At 35.3% G+C, this 17,740-nt stretch overlaps 2 protein-coding genes across 9 annotated transcripts in view; both read right to left on the bottom strand.

Annotated features, from left to right (window-relative positions):
• The window catches only part of LOC140163304 (uncharacterized), a 130,783-nt gene that overhangs the window by 56,841 nt on the left and 56,202 nt on the right, over window positions 1-17,740 (bottom strand). The gene's annotated exons all lie outside the window — the stretch shown is intronic.
• The window catches only part of LOC140162388 (uncharacterized), an 80,961-nt gene continuing 69,161 nt past the window's right edge, over window positions 5,941-17,740 (bottom strand). For 6 of the 8 annotated variants that reach the window (XM_072185590.1, XM_072185589.1, XM_072185594.1 and 3 more), the window contains 7 exons: window positions 16,546-16,668; window positions 15,740-15,862; window positions 15,175-15,288; window positions 11,514-11,624; window positions 10,423-10,647; window positions 8,271-8,384; window positions 5,941-6,786 (listed from right to left, as the gene is read on the bottom strand). In XM_072185590.1, the coding sequence (XP_072041691.1) occupies window positions 6,770-6,786; window positions 8,271-8,384; window positions 10,423-10,647; window positions 11,514-11,624; window positions 15,175-15,288; window positions 15,740-15,862; window positions 16,546-16,668 (827 nt within the window). In that variant the 3' untranslated portion in view covers window positions 5,941-6,769. The remainder of the gene's footprint in view (window positions 6,787-8,270; window positions 8,385-10,422; window positions 10,648-11,513; window positions 11,625-15,174; window positions 15,289-15,739; window positions 15,863-16,545; window positions 16,669-17,740) is intronic. The other 2 variants (XM_072185592.1, XM_072185596.1) reach the window with 2 other exon arrangements.

Here is a 17,740-nt window from a genome sequence, read left to right as displayed (position 1 = left end):
CAGAGAGCATCAACTGTCGTCCGCGGGATAGATTTCCGATATCAATCATGAAAATAATTATGTTAGCACAATAGGCTATTGTATACTTCTGGTTATATACCCTATACTGTGTCCTCCCAGCATAATAGTGTTATGATTGCAGATCAGATCAGCTCTACTTTTTAATCTCTTGATTTTTGGTTTCTGAACAAAAGAGAAACCAAAACTATATATTTGAAATGAGGGACTGTGGTAGAGTGATAATCAGCTGGATTATCACACTGATAAGTACTTTGAAGATGAAAATATTGATCATTCAGATGATTAGACTGATCAATCGATGGAGTGACAAGTGTAATTGACTGTAAACTAACACTGTGTACAAGTATGGCAGCCATGGGCTAGATTATATAAGATGATGATGAAAAAAGAAGTCACACTTAATATTTCCTCAAAAGTTATAGAAACTCCAAAACAATGTGTCCACTTTGATCACAAATGTTATCCAAACATATGTACATCAAATGGAAGGTTGCAAATGCATGCACCATAGCAAGAAACTGAAACCAAAACCAAAACTGACTGACACAAATGTTCAGTTTTTAACAAAAGGTAGAAACAATGAGTTCGATATCTTATGATTCAAGTGGTTAAGCAGGACAATAGGAAACCACGTGACCAAAACCAAAACTAAAACTAAAACTAAACATTTGAAATGGGGCAATGAAAGTTTCTTTGCAGGAAAAACATCGGTCGTACAATATATCGCGTGAGTATAGTCACGCATAAAGATAAACATTTCATCGTGTTCAATATACGACTAGGAATATACCCCCATCAAAATTCATGAAATGTTCAGGCAAGCTAACTTTAGTTATATTATAACATGACACCCATTTTTGATTTAGGCGCTTTTTCTTCCTTGATGATATGAACATTTTTGTGTTCGTGACATGCATTTTTTCTCATTTTCCGAGCTAATTTGGACATGTTCAACCTTCTTTATTTTCCATTTAATTCAACTTTTACACGTTATTTGTTGCTTTACACAAATGTTTGATATCTTATCTGTGGTCAAGGTACATAAATGGAGCAGTGTCTTCCATTTTTGGAACTATTTGAATAATACGCGTTTGCCGGCTAAAATTTCAACATTGTGTTACGTAACCCGTGTTCACCAACCCGTATAAATTTTCTGTTGAACAAAAGAGGTCACGAAGTTGCCGTCATACTGATTGGGAAGTGGGTCAAAATCCCGAGGTCAAAATTTGTGTGGTGGAACAAAATCGCTCCAATTTGACAGTCATTGTTACGCCCGTTGTTACGTTTTGTACTGACGTCTATGGGGCAGCATTGGCTATAGCGGCGAATGCCAGGTTATTATTTCCCAGTCTTGAAAAACAATTGCAGGCAGAGGTGGGAATCGATCTCGTTACCTCCCGGTTAAAAAGCACTGTGCAAGACCACTAACCCAACTAAACATCTGTTGTGAGATGTGTGACATTAATCTTTGATATTGCTTAATGGAACAAATCGCGGAATTAAATCAGTAATAAAAGAAGATTCTTATTTAGCGCTCCAATTGATAAAAGGGGACATATTTGTCACTGCTCTAAAGAAATTATAGGTTAGAAAATTATGAAATAAATTTAAATTAAAAATTGAGATCTTATATTTATTTATTTCACGAGGCGGCATTATCACAGACAAACACTGTATAAGCTAAAAACTCGACCCTCATCACTAGATGCTGTCATAGATAAAGCTGACTTGCCAGTAAACAAAGTGCTCGATCCGTAAAGGAGAGCGTAAGTATAAACCGAAGTAATGCAAAAATTAAATTTTTATGCAACTGGCAGTTTCATCCATGATGGAATCATCAGGCATACTGATCTTAAAACTACATTACAAGCACACACATATATAAATACAATCGTTATACACTTGACATAAACTGCTTGAACTTAAGCTACTATAGTCCATCATAAAAAGAGTTAGTTGAAGTTGCGAAAAACCGTCAATAACTTGGCCAACCAAGAAAAATGTCATGTTACTCCACAGTCACTGAGTTTGTATTTTCCCTTATGTCTGCATTTTGATACCACAACCTTGGCGAAAAATGTTGCCACACCTGAGCGTTAATGGGCCAACATCCTGCACCGCTCCCCTATTGCAATGTTGATTTGGACAAAATCGTCATCATTTCTACTTTACAGTCTCCCAACATTGAAAAATGGGGGGTGGGGGAGGGGCAAGTGTAAGCTGAATGTACATTTGCAACTATTATACAAACTAATACGGAACTATCACATATTTGGCTCCGATTGCGTGCTTTTTACACCAGAACGTGCAGGTGTGGCAACGAATTTCCGCCAAGGTTGCAGTTCTGAGCGTTTGTTTAGGGTTGAGTCTTTATCAGCTGTCAAGATATGGTATTTTTCTGCTAGACAGAGATTGCAGCGTTTGGTGGATGGGTTATAAGGGGCAGCTTTCTGTATGATAGACCATTCAAGGGTGTACTGTTCGCCTTTGTCCTTTAAATACCATATGAATTTGGAAAGTTCTGTGGAGGGGGACATGGACTTGTTTTTGAAGGACGCCGTATGGTCCCTAATCTCTCTTTGAATGTGGTGCTGGCGAGGCCGATGTATTGCTTGGGTGGGGATGATTCTGGGGCAACGGATGCTTTATATATTATATTCCTTGTTAAGCAGTGGCCGTTCAACGGGCAGGTTGCGAAAAAATATTCCATACTAAATGTCAAGTCTGTATTATGTGAAAACTTTATTTGTCTCAAAATTTAAGTGCAAACACCTTTACACTATTGGAACAGGCACCTGATATGATAACGTGTGCTACAAAAATGTTGGTAACCAACATGTATGTGGCTCATCTGGTAATCCGTTTTGGTTACAAAATAGCATGTGTTCTAACAGTGTCTGTCATGCTCTTTTCCGACCCGTCTTAGGGTTCACCAGCATAAACAAGTTTTTGGTTATCCTTAGCTATATATTTCTAGCCAAGTAACAGTATAAAAATGCAACTTAACAGGCCTTTTCTTCTTTCCTTCAGGGTGCATATGCTTCATTTATATTAATCAAATTATTCCATTTCTGTTCTTTTTTCCTGTATTACAGATCTCTAAGCTCAAAAATATCGTACGGATGGACCGTATGATAATCAGTTGCATAAAACTGCATGTACAAATTTGTGTATTACATCAAAATATAGGATAGTACTTGTGGGATTGTAAATGTCCTTCTATCATTAAATATGTTATATTATATTAAAATGTTCTTTTATGTACATTTAATAATAATAATAATAATAATTAACACGTTTTTAGGGCGCATATAATACCACAAGGAAACTCAATGCGCTAACAGAAAAGATAAAAGCAGCAAAAAATATACAAATGCTGCGAAACGTTATTTTAAACACATTAAAAATCTTAAGATACAAGGCAAAATATCATAATCCACATTATAAATCTTAAGGTACAAAAACTTAAGGTACAAGACAAAATATCATATACAGATTATAAATCTTAAAGTACAGGGTGTCCCAAAAAAAGAGGCCCCACATTGCGCCCTCTTTTTCGCCTATTTCTGAAAAGTTGATCAAATATATTTTGGTATGTAAAGAAATCTTTATTTATTAGCTTTAATAAACCAAAACAATTATTTTGATCGGCTCACAACTTTTGAAGATATGCTCTTTTAAAGACAAGTACCCGTTTTTCACTCTGTCCACGGATAGCAAACAGAGTGGTTGGGATGGGTCATGCTGTGGAGTGGCCTGCAAGATCACCAGACCTCACACCACTTGATTTTTTCACTTGTGGCAAAATCCAAGATCTTTGCAAACGTATTAATGCTATATTCGCAAGTATCTGGCGCACAAGGTTGGTAGGCAACGCAATTGATGTAATGAGGACTAGGGCTGAAACATGTATTCGTCAAGGAGGCAACCAGGTAGAGGGCAGAGCAGCACAGTAAACTCACTTCAAAAGAGCCACAGACAAACTAAACATGCTAAACAGCCCCTTTCAGGGCTACCTTTTATTCCAAAAAGAGAAATGACTTATGTTGTCAATAAAAAGAAAGCAAGAAACAATAAAGTAAGAAAGTAAGAAACATAATAAAACAAAAAGGCGTAAAATAACCGAGAAAAACATAAGTAATTGGAAGTATAGCAAAAGAAGTCTCATCCCACATCAATTTCGCCCAAATTAATGACACTTAACAAAATCCATAACCCATAAGCCCACCGGTAAAGCCCATTACCTAAAATAAAGTTGTTATTTTATAACGTTATCATCGAGGAATGTTTTATATTCATGCATGGTATATGCACTTTTCAATCTTTGAAGTAGCCAAACCTCTTCCGTGGACAGAGTAAAAAACGGATACATTTCTTTAAAAGGGCATATCTTCAAAAGTTATGAGCCGATTGAAATAATTGTTTCGGTTTAATAAAGCTAATAGGTAAAGGCTTCTTTACATACCAACATATACTTGATCAACTTTTCTGAAATAGGAAAAAAAGAGGGCGCAATGAGGGGCCTCTTTTTTTGGGACACCCTGTACAACCAAAAAAGGATTGCATGATGCACATAGCAAAGACCTGGCAATAATCAGACAATATTAGTTTGCAAACAGAAATGTCTTTAGGCGAGACTTGAACTGGAGGAGAGTGTTAGCCGAACGAACACTAGCTGGAAGAGCATTCCAAAGTTTCGGAGCTGCGGCTGAAAAGGATCTTTGACCATAAGAACTAGTCTTTACATTGCGTGGTGGATCAAGGAGGTCTTATGACGAAGACCGTAAATTTCTGCGCGGCACATATTTAGTTATGAGATTCTCGAGATACACTGGAGCTGTTCCATGAAAGCACTTGTATGTTATCAGAAGCAGCTTGAATTCAATGCGTTTAGCGACGGGCAGCCAATGTAGCTCATTCAGGATGGCTTGTACATTGGATCTCTTCTTTGCTGTCAACCTAGCAGCAGAATTCTGAATTCTCTGTAATTTTTCATTTTTAGACGATCGGGCAACAATACTAGGGTTATTTGAGGTCCCTTCGAGTGCGGTCATTGTAAAAATCCTTTCGGGTGGTCCAAGTATTTTACATGTTCAGAAGCGTATCAGGGTCAGTTGTCTGACGGGGCAAAGACAAAGACAAAAAAAATCCCGGTGGGTACCCGGTGAGGGCACTCATATATGGAAGTGACGGGGATGTGCGGACACGACTCCAAGAGTAGGGGTCTTTCGGTGACAGATTAAATAAATAAAACAAGGGGTCTTTCAGTGAGAGAACAAACAAAATATGGGGTCATTTGGGGAGGATGGTAAAATAGGGGCGGGAATAGGGGGTTATTCAGTTATTAGGGCATTCAGTGAGAGCATTTATTCCTAAAAATGTGGATCTTTTAGTGAGAACATATTTCTGAAAATGGGGTCATTCAGTGAGAGCTTTTTTTTTGAAAATGGGGTACATAGAATACATAAAATAATAAAGTAATAATAAAATACAACACGATGCGTGATGCTGTATTTCTTTATAACGACGTCATGGTCATGGTGCATATCAATTTGCAAGCGCTCTTTTTTATAAGTCACAGTTCATTGAATTTACCACCGTATGACAAAACAGGCGAAAATAATAACTTTTTGCACATAATATTTGTACGTAATATGTTTTGTATCATAATAGCCACGGATGCTGATGTGCCTATGAACCTCCAAATAAATCCTCTACTTCATTTATCCCAGTAAAATCAGATAAACACCCTGATTTGGGACAAGTCTAAATTAAGTATAAAATTAAAATTTCCTTATTTCATGCGCAATTGTCCCACCGGGAATGTTTCAAACATTTGCCTCCCTCAATGACATGTGACCCAGATACCACACCACTGGAAACAACACTATTAAGTATTTTGTTATACGATACGGGGGGGTCAAAACGTTTTGTCTGTCAAAAAGGGGGTCAAAAGATTTAGCTGTCCATCGAGGGGGGGGGGGTCAAAAAAGTTTTCAAGCGAAAAATGTGAGGAAGACCCTATCAAAGTATTAATGAACACTCAACGAAAAAAAAGAGACAGCAATGGTAAAATTGTCTTTGTTATAACAGCATCCATAATTTTGTTCAGGAAAAACTCAAATTGGTCACAATTGGCGATATTGTCTCAATTTCATACTGACGTTTAAGATATTGATGATTAATATGATATAAACCTGTTAAAACAATTTGGGAAATAATTAGTAAAACATACATTGGGCAATAATAAACACGTTATTTAAAACCTTTTTTAAAAATAAAATCGTTGATGTGCAACTTAACAGCAGGTATATGGCAAGTGATTCTATTCTAAAACATGTCAGCTTCACGAACAATAAGAAAATGTTGGAAAATTAGCGGAAATTTTGGGAATTTTGCGGAAACTGGTCCGAATTTTAACTGGATAATACAGTATAAACAATGCTAATAAGCTGATCATTATGGTTCACTGACTTACAATGACATTATGATAACTAAACATTAATTGAAATATTTATTTTTACACTTATGATTCATGTACTTCGCAACAATTCTTTTTACAGTTGCATTGCTTCTCAGATAACAACCCTACTTATAAATTTTAACAAATAAAACTTACGTTACAAATAAATTCATCATTTTGTTTTAATATAGTTGGAAGACAAGCTAAGTTTTTCCGTTTCCCAATGATAATCTATTTATTATCATTAATTATCATTAATAATTATTATTTTATAGTTCCATGTTGCTACATAGTGTCCGGACCTGCAGTAGAACAGAAAAGATACCACCGTTAATATGTTAAAATCAAATTGAATTTAGGTTATATCATCATCATTATTATTAGACCTATCAATAATTAAAACCACCATCATCGTCATCATTTTTGTCATAATAATAATCATTATCGTCCTTGTCCTCGTCATCATCATCATCATCATCTTCATCATCGTCATCTTCAGTATCATGATGATGATGATACTGACGATGATGAAGATGATGATGATGATGATGATGATGATGATGATGATGGTGATGATGATGATGATGATGATGATGATGATGATGATGATTATCATCATCATCATCACATAGCCAAAGGTGCTCTATTTAACGATTTCGTAGGACAGATGTTTCAAATTAACAAATTATATATCAAAATTTTCAGAAGAGTCTGGAGAATCTTTTCTGCCATGTTGCTAAATCTGTAACCCGCGCGTTCTATTCCGTTTCCATGGCAGCGGTCACGCTATTTAAGGATTTTTTAAATAATATTTTGCCTAAAATGACATATTTAAATAGCTATTTCTTGAAAAGTAAAAGGAGTAGAAACAACAGGTTGTAATACACCGAATGACAAACTTTTATGACATCATCACCCAATTTACATCTCGCCGTGATTTAATAGTGTATTTACTAGGCAAATAACCACTTTCCTTGCTCGACAGTGTAATGGAGACTAACCCTTTATTATGCTTAATAGCTTTCCCAATTTCACGTGCTGAAGGGCACACTCGCCATACCTCAGTAAACATCAAAAGAAGAGCTAGTTGTTTTCCGTGTGAGGGAATTTCTAGTGTATATATTCTGTGTATAATATTTGTGTATTTGCCAAATGCCAAATATGGGCAATATGACCAATATTTATGAATAATTATTGCAAGGTACCTGCAGGGAAAATAGCCGGATGTTGTCCAAATTTGGCTAGAATATGCCTTATGGTCTATACTATCGAGTTTAGACCACATCCACATTCACTTCGAAACAGTGAAATGCTTGGTTGAAATTACATCAGGTACCTGTGTCGGGTTTTTAAATTTTTATATTTTTGGGCATGTAATATGAAGATAACATATTCATATTAACATATATGGTCCTATAGCGCTATCGGTACCCAAAGACACTTTTGATCGTACCCGGAACATTTGTCACTGTTTGTACAGTGCATTTGTTTTTCATTTAAATGAAAAAGAACAACACTATGCAACTGTTAATTATTATGCTTGATAAAAATTATTACATCGTCCCCGAGTGATATTAAGAGTCATCAGTACCTAACTGGGCACCGAAAGTTCTATAGGAACAAATTGGATATGGTGCCTAAGTATCGCTTTTTCTGGAAAATAAGGATGGTTCAGTGTATTTAAAACAGTAGGCACTTTTGGACCGTTAATTGGACGATATCTAATTTTTCGTGTTGTATTTACATTTTAATAATAATTGAACAGTGACTGTGTCATTTTACTCACAAAATATTTCATCTCTCTTGGTTTCATTGCAATCTATAAATGCATCGCACAAACGTCTGTCTTCTATGCAAGGTTTATCACGGGAACATGCAAAGGAACCCACTTCACATCGACCTAAAAAAAGGATTGAACAGATTATTTCAAGCAGCGTCATCTTGGAAGCAAGGCAAGAGTATCGATTAAGGGGGGTCGATCTTTTGTGCGTAATTATAGAGGGCCAGGGGATTCACTCTATCATTAAGAAAATTATTTGAAGAAGTCAAAAAGCCCTAGGAATAAAAACTGTAGTGTAATTCACGCCAGATACAATTTCTTTATACGACAAAATTAATTTTTGTAATCGATCAAAAACAAACGTTTTATATCAATTTTAAATTTAGCCTGAATCCGTAAATATGGTACCTCTCGCCCTTTTTTAGATCAAGGCTATTTTTACCATTATGCAGCGAACCATTGTTGAAGCTATTTCACATACATGCACAAAACATTCTAGAGAAAGAATGAGGACATATAGTGTTGAAATATCTTTTGTTGATTTCATTTCATGAAGTCGTAAATTTTAAGGTCAAATTCCTAAAACCAAAAAAAAACCCATTGCGACGCAGATAATTCCCGACTTACGCAATTTCATCATCACATCAGTGTCTTTATTATTTGTTTGAAACCTTTCCCAAACGTTCGTGCTATTTATGCATAAAACGGCTAATCTATCTTTACAAAACGCGTCTTTTTTTAGTAAACAAAAGGCTAAAGATGTCATTATGAGATTTATCTTATATCATTACAATTATCCGCTCAACTGCCACGGTGGCCGAGTGGTAAAGCGCTAGACGCGTAATCGAAGGAAGTTTAGAATCGCTGGTTCGAGTCCCAACGAAGCCTGTGGAAACTTTTTTTCTTCAAAATTCATGATCGCATTCCGAAATGAGTCACTTGTCGGTAAATCATGCATCGTATCCTTAAACATTTGTTAAATAAAACGCTTCGCAAAGCTTCACGTAACGGTTTAGCAGAATTGTGGCTTCTTCTCAACAAGAGGGGAGCATGGCCGAGCGGTTAAGGCGTTGGACTGTGAATCCGTGGGTCGAGGGTTCGAAATCTGAGTACGTCCGCTTGAGCTCGGCTGGCTCTTTGTTTCCTTGAACAAGGCACTTCACTCTACTTGCTTAGTGCTTCGGTGGGCACTTTAAACCGTCGGTCATGTGTACATGTTTTTATGCCATTAATGCAACGTGCACGTTAAAGAACGTTACAGGCTATTCGAAGTCGGATTTCATGCGATTGAAAAAAATTTCACGAATTTGTTGTATTATTTGGCCAAATAAAAGGCTTTTAGAATTTCAAGGATCAAAATATGCATAAATTCAACAGCGTAAAAACACCGGGAATTTTTGGCTGCCTATTATGGAAAAAATTTTTACCATCTTTCAAAGTATTATGTATATTTGAATCAGAGAGCACGAGTCAATCAGTATTTAATTCTTTTAGACATTCTGTCTAACGTGTAGGCGCCACAAATTCATCAACATTATTTATTCACTCATAATATAGGCACGCACCTTTATTATAGTATGAGATTGTTAATCTGGTCACAATTGAAATTTATATACTTTTGGGCAACAAGTACTCAGTATGTATGGTGTATTTTCCGCGGTATTAATTCTTATCATATTTAAAAAATGTCTATCCTTCTAACCTTCTTTGGTTCATATTTCATGTTTTTTGCTCGTGAACATAGACGTAGATCCCGGGTGGAATCCCCAATATTTTGCCATCATCCCCCACCAATGTTGGGGGGGGGGATGATGGATGATGATGTGGGTTTCTGACCAAATTAACCTCATATTTGGCCATTTTTGCCCCAAAAGTGTCAATTTTTTTTCTCGCTTCGCCTGAAAATATTCCACTGTTGTACCTTTTAAAATCATTTTAGTTTCAATATGGCAATTTTGGCGTGCGCTTCCCACGCATTTGTACCATAAACTTATTTGGTCGCCAAAGGTGTTGAATTCACTATACTTCAAGAATTTTTCCAAACCCTTCCCACATGTCAAAAAAAATCTGCACCACTTCTCGTGAACACAATGCCCCAAAAGACCAATCATTTTAGCTACTGGCGAAAGAATGAATCCAAAACATCTTAATATCTAACCTTTAATTAGGACTGTAAAACTGTATGTTGCACCAGGCACCAGTGGCGTTATTGTTACACTTCTGTCTTCTGGTTCCGCTGTAGTCGTGTTTGTCCAATCTTCAGATCCTATCCTCTTAAATTTGATAACAAACCCTGAGATGTCGTCGTTGTATATCAATGGCCAATCCCAGAATATAACGCCAGAATTAGTAGGAGGTGTCATCTTCCCCCTGGTTACCACACCTGTGTAAGGGAAGAATAATTGGGAAATAATAAGGGAAGAAGAAAACAACAAAGAAAGAAATGAAGAAAGAAAAGTAAGAAGAGACATGCAGACAAGAAGAAAATGAAGAACAAAGACCAAAAAACCCTGCCCTACACAATGCAAAAGAAGAAGAAGAAAAACAAAACTACTTTAAAAGTCATGAAAGGAAGAGGACAGAAAAGAGGAACAGGAATAAAACAGCAGAAGAAACTATATATTCTGCAATGTTAACAATTGTCAACTTTTCCCAAATTTAGCTAGCTCAAAACTTATACGTCACTATGTAAAATGGAAAGTTTGGAAAAATCACTCTACGCCACTAGGTGTGACGACCGACGAAAAGATCAGTCTGTATATTCACATTTGTCATTTATTGTAAGCATACAAATGAAAATCACTTGGCTTTATCCTACCCCTGGGTAAGGATAGAATGACGATTAGTTCGAGTTCTTTGCGCTTAGGCCGTATACAATTAATTTTTTGGCTATCGTCTTCTCCTCCTCAATTTCTGGGATTTGTCTTTTTTTGTTAGATTCGTCATTTTTTAAACTTTGGAATAATTAGGGAAAACTTCAATTTACATATAAATAGGTTTCTTAAAGTATATGGATCACTTCCGAGACTCTTTGTGGTACTCTAGGGAGTTTATCCCTCAGAAATTATAAAAGGCCTCCTCCAAAAACCACCAGCAAATCAATTCCCTTCCTCATCAATTCGTGAACATCCTCTGGACGAGAACCAAAACATACATTTCATACGGCCTTATGCGAACATTTTATTGCAGCCGAAGAAATACACCCTTAGGTAGGACGAGGGTTCAGACACATATTTTTGCTATTCATACCTCCATCTTCGATACTACAGTCGTCACCAAAAAATCCAACCGGACAAACGCACACACCGTTCAAATTTAAACAGATGCCACCGTTCTTGCACTGGTATGTACACCCTTCCTCTGCATATTAGTGAGATTATAGAATAGGTGCAAGTTATCAACCATGAATAGAGCTACTATTTGTAATATTAATATGTTGTACGAACATTGTTTGTTGTACAGATTGTTAGAAAACATTAACAAATTCTGTACTTTTCATTGAAGATTTCTTTTTTGTTGAGTTATTTAAAGAAAGCAAACAGTGTGTTTTGTTACGCATCCTTAAGTAAGCTTGTGTTAAGATGTTGGCCTTGGTCTTTCCAGATCATAGCAATACTAACACAGCCATATCACAATAATTGTCAATTTAATATCATTTCAGGTCAAGTAGTTAAAGCACATATGTGACCTCACCCACCTACTCGTAATGCATCTAAATTTCCAAGCTTAAATACACAACTTCAAAAGAAGCATTTTGGTGACAATGTTGATGAACAATTGGTACAGAATGCGGTTTTGTTACTATTCAATATGCGTTGTATTAATATCTTGATACCACACCTCATGTTACTGAATGCTTGAAATAAGAAAACAATATTACATAAATACACACACGCGCAAACATACACACAACAACAACAACAACAGAAACAAACAAAAACAAAAACATGGACTACTGATACACTCATCAACATCTAGACACAGAAAATGGTAAAAATTGCACAACACACAAGAAGAATTACATAATATTGAAAGTTAATTACATTACATAAATACACACAACCACACAACTACAAAAAAACCATACAAACAAACAACGACAACGATACGCATTGGTCACACGTGGGTCCTTCCCATTAACATGTGACGCAGGTTTGTGAAGAGTTTAGTTGCAAAACGTGCAAGTCCATTAAGTACACTGAATTCCGAGAAAAGCACGTTTTTCTGATATGGCAATTTTAGTGAGTAATTTCGTTAATATTGGTTGTTGGTTAAGGTATCGTCATAAGGAACCAAATTTTTTGAATTTCGTATACTTTAAAAAAATATTTGTTTAAAAAATAGTGGACTTGCACGTTTTGTCACTAACCAGATTGTCCCCTTTTCTAGAGACCCCTGTTTTGATCATTTATGATCATAATTTAGAATGTCAGTCTAAAGAGCTTGCTATTTTTGTTAAATTAATGAAAAAACTCATTTCCTTTTTTCATTATGATGTCAATTATTTGGAATTTTCCGACAATTCATAAGATTTCGGTTTTTGCTAATTTTTGACAAAAATAATTTGTTTAAATGGTATTTTAGGTTTTTAATGTAAAAGAACAGCCTTCTGTAGCCTAATTGAACAAAAACACATTAAAATATGCATTTATTGGTCTCTTATAGCTGTTTTTATTCAAATTTCCCCTCATTTTCCGGGAAATAAGGAAGATTTCCGGAAATAAATAATTTGAATATCTAGGCAACAGAAACAGATATGAATGTGAAACCAAAGATGTATTTGAACGTGTTTAATACGTTCATACAAAAAAAACTCAATTTCGACCTCAGGTGGACTTGGCATGTTATGCTTCTGAGCTCTTCAGGTATATTTATTATGTCGGAGATTATGTCCATCTTCACATGTACCACCATTCGCACATGGACTATTGACACACATATCATCATCTAGACACAGAAAATTGGTAAAACTTGCACAACACACAAAAAGAATTACATTCTGATCGCATAATATTAAACAATTAAACACATTACATAAATACAAACAACTACAAACAACCAAGCACACAACGCTAACGATTTACCTTGGTCACACTTGGGTCCTTCCCATCCTTCAAGACAATTGAAGCTTGCGGAATGAAGTTACTGGAACTTAAACGGCAACTTCAAAAATATCGATTCGATTTCTTGCTCAACTTCACTTCAACGCGAACGTCAGATTGGTTTCTGTACCAACAGCGTCTTGTTGTTTAAACTAGGGGAAGTGTATCAATGGGTGATCAAAAGAAGGGCATGACATACAATACCCATAGGCCTATAATATGCGTATAATAGCGTGGCACATGTTAGACCAGCTTTCTGCTGAATTGGGGTACATAATGTAGGCCTAAATGAATAAAATTATAATTAAATAAAGTACCTGAACAGTACAAACATATTTGGTTATATAGAGGTGTAATTATAAGACACGCAACGTTGTAAAAAATGTTCACAGTAGCTGCAATTCGCAGAAGTTCACTACACTGCTGGGTCCCGTAAAATCAGTCCATTTTACTGGAACTTAATCCCCTTGGCGTTGAAGTCAAGCCAAAAACTTGGTTCCGCAAGCTGATTTGGTGTACGTCATAAGCACACACAAATGTATATATCAAGTGTGACGTATGGAACAAAATTTATTTAGATCTAATTCAATCAGTAATTTTTAGCATCATGTGGCATGTTTTTTACCCAAACCAAATTAGATTTCCAATAATTGGTCTATTAACTAGACAATACATAAGTGGTAATTATGTAGTCTATGAGGAAATATGCAAACCATTGTTTTAATTATGACGTATTTTCATCATAATTTTCGGCACACTATAGATTCTGGCGTTAACTTTAACTTCAAGCGGCTTTAATGGCAGAGTGGTTTTGAATACATAATCCTCTATAATCATCTAGACGTTAAAGTTAAAGTTAAAGTAACTCAATTTCGCAAGCTCTCTTTTGACAGACATCCCAGCAAACACAAAAACGTTTTAAAAACGTTTTTAATAAGTTATATTTTGGCTTTTGGTTTACATAAAACGTTTTAATAACATTAAAATGTCGTGTTATATAAAGGTCATGAAAACGTTTTAAAACGTTTTGTATGAAAACACACTACAACAATATTTTTAAAATGTTTTCAAAAATGTTATTGTAAACTATTTTTGCAAACATTTTTTGCCAAATATTTTGACAACACTTAAATAACATTATGTTAAAATATTTGCACCCAGCAAACACAGAAATGTTCTTAAAATGTTTTTTTCAAAACGTTTTAATAACATTTAAATGTCGGGTTATATAAAGGTCATGAAAACGTTTTTAAAACGTTATTGCAAATATTTTGGGCAAACATTTTTCGCAAAATGTTTTTTCAACCCCAAAATAACATTCTGTTTAGAATGTTTTGTATCAAGTTTTCAAAAACGTTTTTGGAATGTTATTAAAACGTTTTCATACCCTTTATATAACCCGACATTTAAACGTTTTCTGTAAAACGTTTTTTGTTTGCCCCGCAGTAGATTATCAAAAATGATTTTTAATGTCATGAAAACGTTTTATACCCTTAATATACCCTTTATATAACCCGACATTTAAACGTTTTCTGATAACCTTTTATAACCTTTTGGGAATGATGTCGAAAACGTTTTGTGTTTGCTGGGATATTGATTACGTCCATTTACACATGTACCACCATTGGCACATGGACTATTGACACACTCATCAACATCTAGACACATAAAACACATACAAATTGTAAAAATTGCACAACAAGAAGAATAACATGTTGATTCAATAATATTGAACAATTAAATGTAAAAAGTAAACACAAGCGAACAATTACAAACATTCAAACAAACAAATAACGTTAACGATTTACCTTGGTTACACGTGGGTCCTGTCCATCCTTCACGACATTGACAGATATATTGATTACGTTCGTTTACACATGTACCACCATTGCCACATGGACTACTGGCACACTCATTAATATCTAGACAGAGGAAAACATTAACAATTGCACAATACACAACAAGAATCGCATGCTGTTTGCATAGTATATGAACAATTAATACAACTGTATACGCAGAACGGTACCGAAAATCCTGCTATTCAATATTACAGCATGATACCTTTTAATTAATGAGACAGTAGTAATATATACCCAACAATTATTATTCAAATGAATTGCATACGTGACCTTACCTTTCCTATAACGCATCTATATAACCTCAATCCTAACGTTTTGGATCCTGCTTACCACCTTAAGTCAAAAATTTAAAAAATTAGATTTCGTATCAAAACAATAGAACAATTAACCATTCGAGAAATGGTGCCAATATTGATTTAAAAAAAATTTCCGGAAACAAATATTGTCAAATAATTTGGGTGAAATAAACTGGTGGCTCATATTTAATGTTCATTAAAGATGTGTTTTTACCTACCGATACATAGAGTACCATCACCGCTATACCCTCTATTGCATGCACATGAGAAGGAACCCATGGTATTGGTACATGTTGCATCGTCATGACAATTGTGTTCGCCATCTGTGCACTCATTTATATCTGTTAAAATAAATTTTAAATGTAGTTAAGTTTCACCGAATAAGTGCGATGGAATAGTACACTTTTATAAACATAACTTCCAACCATCTTGAAATGATTCGAAAAGAAACAAATTCGTGAATACCAAGATATTAGATGAGCTAGATGAGTGTGAATCTCCGCGTGTCGGCATAGTAATGATTTTAGTGCACAAATATGTTCTACGTCATCTTTACTACCTAAAGATGGTGTCTGATTGACAGCCTCATCACCCACTTTTTCCTATCAAAATATATTTGGCATCAGAAAAAGCCCGTTTTTGTCTTATTATCCCAGTGAAATTTTATGCCCCAAAATTAATGATAATCCGTTTAGATATATTAATGAAAAAGTGATAGCATCATACCACACATACTGCTCTATGGGGCATTAGTACTTCTAATATCAGAACGGCTAGCGTAATTTACCTGAAAACTTGGGAATTTGATTATTTAGGTACAGGCCTTAATTTGAGGTACAAAACACAATTTGAAAAACGTCTGACCACCTACTACAAATGATTTCGAATCTAGACAATCTAGAACAATTTTAACGTATGAAATGGTGTCAATATTTTCAATCAATTTGGTTCAAATTAAACTGGTGGCTTATATTTAATGTTCAAAATATAAGTATTTGTTGCTATAATTTATAGTTTTACATACCGATACATACAGTACCATCACCGCTATATCCACTATTGCATTCACATGAGAAGGAACCCATGGTATTGGTACATGTTGCATCGTCATGACAGTTGTGTTCACCATTCGTACACTCATTTATATCTGTTAAAATATCATAAATAAACTTGAAACGTACTTTAGCTTCACCAAGCAAGACATAACTTGAAACCATTGGCTGCCAGATGATTGTGAATCATCGGCACAGTAAAGATTGGTAATTTACAGGGTGTCCTAATAAAACAGAACCCTCATTGCGCCCTCTTTTCTACCTATTTTTGACAAGTTGAACAAATATTATTTGGTATGTAAAGAAACATTTCATCGTTAGCTTTAATAAACCAAAACAATTATTTCAATCGGCTCACAATTTTTGAAGATATATGCCCTCTTTAAGAAATGTACGAGTTTTTTATTCTGTCCACGGACGAGGTTTGGCTACATCAAAGATTAAAATGAAAGACACTGTTAATGACATTGACAGATAATAGCATTAGGCTTTAGAAAGCATTCACTAGCTAACCTCCACATCTTCGCAAGTATACGACCCACAAGGAGGGTACGCAATGCAATTGATGCAATGAGGACCAGGGCTGAAACCTGTATTCGTCAAGGAGGAACCAGGTAGAGGGCAAAGCAGCACAGTAAACTCACTTCAGAAGAACCAAGGACATACCAAACAGCCTTTTACAGGCTCCCAAAAAGAGGAATTACATGTTGTAAATAAAAAAGAAAGCAAGAAACAACAAAGTAAGAAAGTAAGAAACATAATGAAACACAAAGGCATAAATAACCAAGAAAAAAAAAGTTTAATAAGTAAAGCAAGATAAGTCCCACCCACATCCGTTTTGCCGACAAGTTAATAACACTAAACACAATCCATAGCCCATATGCCCACCAGTAAAGCCCAATCCATAAATAAAGTTTTTTTTAAAATAAAGTTATCATTGAGGATGTTTGGTATTCATGCATGGTACATGTACTCCTTTTCAATCTTTGAAGCAGCCACGCCTCTTCCGTGGAGAGAGTGGAAAATGGGTACACTTCTTGAAAGGAGCACACCTTCAAAAGTTGTGAGCTTATTGAAATATTTCTTTCGGTTTATTAAAGCTAACGAATAAAGGTTTCTTTACATACCAAAAAATATCTGATTAACTTTTCAGAAATAGGAGAAAAG

This window comes from Amphiura filiformis, chromosome 10 (genome assembly GCF_039555335.1).
Source record: "Amphiura filiformis chromosome 10, Afil_fr2py, whole genome shotgun sequence".
In the NCBI taxonomy this organism is placed as follows: domain Eukaryota; kingdom Metazoa; phylum Echinodermata; class Ophiuroidea; order Amphilepidida; family Amphiuridae; genus Amphiura; species Amphiura filiformis.
The sequence above is the reverse complement of the archived record's forward strand: the minus strand, read 5'-3'. Positions and strand labels throughout refer to the sequence as shown.